Here is a 6,850-nt window from a genome sequence, read left to right on the forward strand (position 1 = left end):
GTAACAGAATCTTAGGAGTAAATGTTGTTTACAGTGACACATGGTTTGATGGTATTCTGATCTCCTAAGTAACGAAATGTCTATTCATAGATTGATTTCATGTCTCAGAAATACTATGATTTTCTCTTTCCAAAGTAGTAAAAACTTCAAATGGCCGATTATCAAAACTAATTAATCTTGCGAAAAGCCGATACCGAACAATCAGCAATATGACTAATTTATATACTATTATCTGTAAAATTATCAGTGCAACCATACAGGTATGTCTAGGATAAAGAAAGGATAAGGGCTGAAAAAATGACTCTGATTTTGTTTTCGTAACATTTATTTTTTGTAACATATAAACGTATAAACCATTCAATCAACAATAATACGAATATAATCATAATAAAGTAATTTGTTCATCCTTGTGGGAATCTATTGTCACTCGCTTATCATTAAAAAGGTGTATAAACATTATTTATTTCTATATTCTTAACTGTGACAAAATATATAGTTTTCCTCCGTAACTATTCAAGTTATTTAAAGTTCTATATATATACAACAGACATTCAAGTGTGAAGTAATCTTCGTTTACATGTTGTATTATTCTTTGTTATACGCTTTATAAACTTAAATTTTACATATTTACAGATGCCAACGAAGAATGCAGCGCAGTTCTCATATTCCACGAGGCTTAATTAACGAGCAAGTTGGCGAATCTCTCTTCATAAACTGAAAACGTATTATAAGGTAAGTGAGCATAAAATCAGTGCAGTAAACTGATGAAATGATATGGTAGGCAACATTAACATTATTTCTTGTTACGTTTCGAGAAAAACTGAAAACATTTTGTATTTTTGTCTCGGTCTATGAGAAAATAGACTCGGATTTTGTGCAGAAACTCGGACATCACTCCAAAATTCTTAAACACTGAAAAATTAAAAATTGAAAAACCACGCTAAATTACAAAAGATAATTATTGATGAAGAAAACAACGTCGTCAGCACATTGTGGAGAACTCGCTTATAGAGGACTTCCTTTCCATTGACACTCGTCTGACACTGTGGGGCAAAGTTCCGAATGTCGATCTGTCTCCAACAACGACACTGCAACCAATGCCACACTGAACACCTGTCCTTGAAATAGAGTCACTTTTTTCACTCGATCCAAGAGGCGTTACTGTTGCCGCTCTGTTTTTCAGGCAGCCTTTATCGCCTCCCGTGCTGCGCGAATGAGCTTCTGCCGGCGCCCTGGGAGATCCCACCGCGTCTGGTAAAGTTTTTAAGAGATCCAACACTTCTCCGTATTCAGGCATCAAAGGTCTGACTACGTTTTCCTCTAGAGATTCTCTCCGTAAACCTTTAAATAAAAAAATGATACTTAGATTCTGAGAAATTCTATGTAAAAGGTTGAATATTTATATCACAGAATATGTTTATTTGTTAAATTACTTCGAGACATATATTTTCTATTATACTAAGAGCAATATTATTCACACAAAAATCAGATAAATTATCCCATAGTTATTTTAAAAGAACTACCTAACACAGTGGAAGTGAGAGAACCTGAGGGTGACCCATCGCCCTCGTAAGCATAAGCTCTGAGGTCGTCCTGAGCTAGAAGAGGCTGCTGGGTGGCGGGCATCGCCGAAAACACAACTACTTGAGGACACTTTGTGGAAGAGAGCGAAGTCGTCGAGCCGCCCGTTAACGACTTGGCCTTCGATGCAAGGACGCTTTCCGTCGAGGGGATTCTCCGCGGCATTGACGAGATGGTTGTCATAACCGGATGGATGACGCTCAGGTCTTTCATGGATCCTTCTGAAAGCGTAGCCGACGACACTGACGGAATGGGCTGTTTGATGCCTGGAGGGAAAGAGACAATCAGCGCCAATATTCTTGGAAAAGAGAAAATGTTTCCGTTCAAGAAGCGTAAAACTGAAGCATACGACCTCGCTCCCCTAGTTAGATAACGAGCAGTGTGGGCGCCGTGTTTAGTGCCAGCCCATTGGGAATGAAGGTAAAAGCACAAATGAAAGATATTACATATTATAAACATAAGCCAAAGTCATCAATATAAACAAACCCATGAAGAAAAGACAATATTTCCGATCGTTGACTGGCGGGAACCAGGCAGCGGTAGTAATATTCAGTTTTACCAAATCGCTCAATTTTCAATTATTTCCTTCAGAGTGAGCTTTGTTACATGTAGACGTCAGACTGCGATAGCGACAAAATTTCAGAAAGAAAAATAATGGAATCACAATCACTGAGATGTCACTCTCTCTAACAGATGTGATGTGGCATGAGAAAGCAACTGAGTCTAAATAGCTGAGTCAATGGACAAAGCCTGTCATTAGTGAGAGGACGTTCGTCTACAACATGCTAACCTATACAGATGGTTTTGTCAACCACTATTCACACGGAAGTACCTTCAGTTGAAATGGTTTTGGTCGGCAGTCGCATCTTCAGAGACTCCAGAAGCGTCATCTCGTCTTTTGAGGTTATGCTGGGCGCGTCTTGCGTCGACAGCGGCGTCTCAATCACGCCCATGACGCTCCCGACATCCGTCTCGCTTTCGACGCCTGTCGTTCTCATCCCTGCACCACGCCCAGTTCTCGACCGATGAATCCAAATAGTTAGCAGCACGCCCATTAGAACTAAAAGGAGGTAAAGGAGAAATGGAACATTTTATAATTGGATACATGTGAATTATTTAGTCACTGTACCTAATAATTTCATTGCACTGGGTCTCAGAAGTCTACAGAAAATGAATTCAAACGTTAATATGTATGTCTAGATATCACCAATATAATTATTATAGTCAATTAAAAAAAAGTATGGAAAATCAACGATTACTGAGGACACTATTAATGAAACTTAGTGGAAAATATCAGCTATCAGTATTTTATTCCATTTGTCAATCAAACTCAATTCTATCATTACCAGTTGCTCTCTCTCTCTCTCTCTCTCTCTCTCTCTCTCCTCACACACACACACACACACATATATATAGATATATATATATAATATATATATATATATATATATATATATATATATATATGTGTGTGTGTGTGTGTGTGTGTGTGTATAGTTACATACACTCGTGAACTTTGGTAATATTCACAAATAATACAGCTTTGTTCTTTTGGGGCAGAAGTGGAAATACCAGATAAATAAGTGCTGTACCGTTCTGTGATAAAACATCAAAATCCAAAAACATAAGAATGATTTACACCCATAAGGATTTATAATTGTTCCGTCCTCGGCAGGATTCGAACCGATGCCTGCTTTAGGAACAATGGCAGGCAGTGACTTAGACCAGCCTGCTATCAAGAGAGATATAAGTCGATATGCATTTGCATTCAGGTTCTGTACTTTGAATCTACATCAACCCGCCCCCACTAGCCATCGGTTCGAATCCTGCCAGGGACGATGCACTTGATTTCCATTGGTTGCAAGTTATTCTTAAGTTATAGTGAATTGGATATTACATCACAGCATGCATACTACACTCATATCTCTGTCTTTGTGTGTGTGTGTGTTTTTTTTTTCTAACTCCCTTCCCTAAAAGCAAAAAGTATATTTAATGTAATTTGCCTCAGTAGGCAATGAAGGAAAGCAGGCAAACTCGCATATAAATAGATGATGAAGTAGTGGCTTCTCTTTTAAGATCTGAACCAGACCTGAGATTTACTAGGCCAACGCCATAAGCAATCACCCACAGGGAAGAAAAGCAAATTGAAATCTATATGCCTCTAGAACATATTCTTTTTTCCCTCGCAGGCCGACTACATCCATCTCTATGGACTTCCTCACTCCCACTGCACCAACAGCCAGGAGACATATGGAATTATCCTCCCAAAAAGCCATGAGGTGAAGTTTGTATTACAGGTTTTCTTTCCTCGCTGGTCGGAGAACCGGCTAGACAGAGCGAGTGAGAGAAAAAAAATTGAAGCTCGCTCCAAAACAAGTGGTGTCTGTTGCCGAGAGAACATTGTTAGGCTTGGGAAATAAATGATCATTAATTAAAATCCTCAATCACTACGGCTATTTTCAGTCACCTATATCCAGGTGAGAATGCTTGTTATAATGTATAACAGGATGGTTTTTATACTGAAAACATTGAAATCAACGAAAATTTTATTTTTTACGGAACTTTCCTTTACGCCAGCGAGATGAAAAAAAGAAAGAAACTATGGCGTCCTCCGACAAAACTGGTGAAGAAGCCTCGAAAATCATGGAAATTTGTAAAGCGTAGGGGACGAGGAAGCGGGAAGAGAAACTCATTATATGGCAGAAGATGGAAATAATCACCGAAGCACACGGAGTGAATATAGTGGGACCTGACATACATTTGTTCAAGAAGCAAGAAGCTTGAGTGACTGCCAAGATCATACTATACAGGAAAGGGGCAATCAAACCATTATGGTAAAGAGAAACAGGATCTGAAGACGCCGTTGGGAAGGTTATCGAAGTTTTTGGCAGTGTGTCATCTCTGATGCCATCCAGATATCAGAATTATGCTCTGGATCCATAATGAAAAGAAACCTTTTTGAAATTCATTATTGCTATCCTTGTCGTTACTTTTAAAATAATGCTATCCTTGTCGTTACTTTTAAAAGTATAAAAGCAACCATTCCCCTTTTTCAGAACTACTACAGAATCATGTTACGAATCGCCATAACACTATAAAAATGTGCAAAAGTAGAGTGAAAATTTCCAGTGATTACATATATATTTTTATATCCCTGCCCTTTTTATTATCAAGGCTAAAAAGTATAACACCCTGCTAAAACTAACAAGTTACAAAAGTAGTACTCAAGGTATCAACAATGGACTTGGGGTTTACCTCCGGAATGTCCTATGATTTAAAAATTCTCAAAGATGACAGGAAGCTCTGAACACATGAAATGTCCTCTTAGCCTAATCTTAAATCCCCACCTTGAAGGACGCACCAGCTAGCAGAATTTAATAGTTATAGCTAATACAGAAAATTATTAAAGAACTAAAATATTTTATAGTGGCTTTTATCTTTCCTCAGCAGATAACTGTAACATTTACCATTACAGCACTACTGAGTGTGAAAATACTGGGAGCACACTTGGGGGCATGCGAGTGCTTTAGCAAACCAAAGAATGATGGGGATCTTGGTCGACCTGTGTGCTGGCGTTGCATCTGAGTGCAAAGGGTGAAAGGAAAGACCAAGGTGAACGCCGTAAGCAGGATAAAGAGACATCCTGCCTTGAGTCCTTTGGATCTTTCCTAGATAGTTCAGGGGTCGTTATCTATGACTAATATAACTTTGGGGGTCATTATCCTTATGATATTTACAGTCTTTTGTTTATGTTTTTGCAGTAATCGGCAACGAACTTGTACTAAACACGCCGCAAAGGTGGATACAATACCGGGTTAAAACCCTCGGGGATCACTATCTAGGAAAGATCCAGTCCTTTTCTGCTCTGTCACTGCATCAAAACAAAGGTAATATTCTGGCCAAGATCAGCCGTGAGAAAATTCTTTGAAAATGGCTGGTCTGTCTTATGGAGCCCTGCAGGGACCATAAGAGTAACTCCTTCGAAGAGGAACTTAGCGGCTACAATGGCAAAAAGTAAAACTATCTCAAAGTAGACCTTAAGTATTTCTCCACGACACTAAATACATATTGGAAATCATGCAACAAAAGTACCTACCCAAAACCAGAAGTGAGAGGGTCAGCGCCGCTATAGCCATGGGGGGGGTGAGGTGCTGCGTATGCGACGGTAACTGGTGCCATTCACAGTTATAACCGATTGTTCCCGTGGCACAGGAACACTGATACCCCGGATATAAATTGGTACAGGTACCCCCGTGTAGACAAGGTTGATAGGTGCACTCGTCTACATCATGACATATCCCCGCCACAAGATGTTTACCAGGTCCACAGCTAGTGAATAAAAATGAAGAGAAAGACAATATTATTTGAATAAAATAACATGTGTTCATCATTGTGAAATCGGAACACCACAACCACAGGCTAACGACGTATATGAATTCATAAATCAACGCTACTCCATAGAGTGGTATAGAAAGCATACGTAGATTTTGATGTATTTACCAGAGCGAATATAAACTAAATTTCTCTTTCGTAGAACGCTTTATTAAATTGCTGTGATATACGTGACATCTACCGGTTCCATTTACCAGATCTCTTTGAATTATAAAGGACATGCTATGCACTCATGACCTCTTCTTCATTTCTACTTTCTATGGTCTTTGGAAATAGTCATTCCTACGCTGAGCTTCGAAAGTAGGTTAGGGTAGAAACTCCGTAAACATCTGGAACACTAAGTTAAAAGGAAGATGGAGGTTTTGTCAGTCACACACACACAATATATATATATATATATATATATATATATGTATATATATATGATATATATATATATATATATATATATATATATATATATATATGATATATATATATATATATATGTATATATATATATATATATATATATATATATATATATATATATATATATATATATATATATACACATCTCTAGAGTAGCTTAATGTGCAACAAAAGAAAACTCGTTTATGTTTAAAATTTTCAAGAAAACTTCAATGAAGTACGCAAGTTGTACATTCCGGCCCTTACTGCATAGCCGTTCACTCTCCTTCAACTGGTAAATACGTCCAGCGGATATAATGTTTATCCCAGTCAAATTCTTCGTATTACGCTACGAGTCCCTGGATGGGTCTATTTCATTTCAGGTAAATATACCAGACTTTGACGGAAATATGTACATTTGAGCCGAGATAATTCCATCTCCTCCATAGCGAGTGGTCAAAGAGATAGACGCATTTCTCATCTCGAC

At 38.1% G+C, this 6,850-nt stretch overlaps 1 protein-coding gene across 1 annotated transcript in view; it reads right to left on the minus strand.

Annotated features, from left to right (window-relative positions):
- Positions 1-317: 317 nt before the first annotated feature.
- Positions 318-6,850, minus strand: part of LOC135218523 (putative neural-cadherin 2) — a 643,835-nt gene continuing 637,302 nt past the window's right edge. The window contains 4 exon segments of the mRNA XM_064254888.1: positions 318-1,341; positions 1,524-1,847; positions 2,414-2,641; positions 5,678-5,910. Of these exon segments, the coding sequence (XP_064110958.1) occupies positions 983-1,341; positions 1,524-1,847; positions 2,414-2,641; positions 5,678-5,910 (1,144 nt within the window). The 3' untranslated portion in view covers positions 318-982.

The sequence above is a fragment of the Macrobrachium nipponense genome, chromosome 9 (genome assembly GCF_015104395.2).
Source record: "Macrobrachium nipponense isolate FS-2020 chromosome 9, ASM1510439v2, whole genome shotgun sequence".
NCBI lineage: Eukaryota > Metazoa > Arthropoda > Malacostraca > Decapoda > Palaemonidae > Macrobrachium > Macrobrachium nipponense.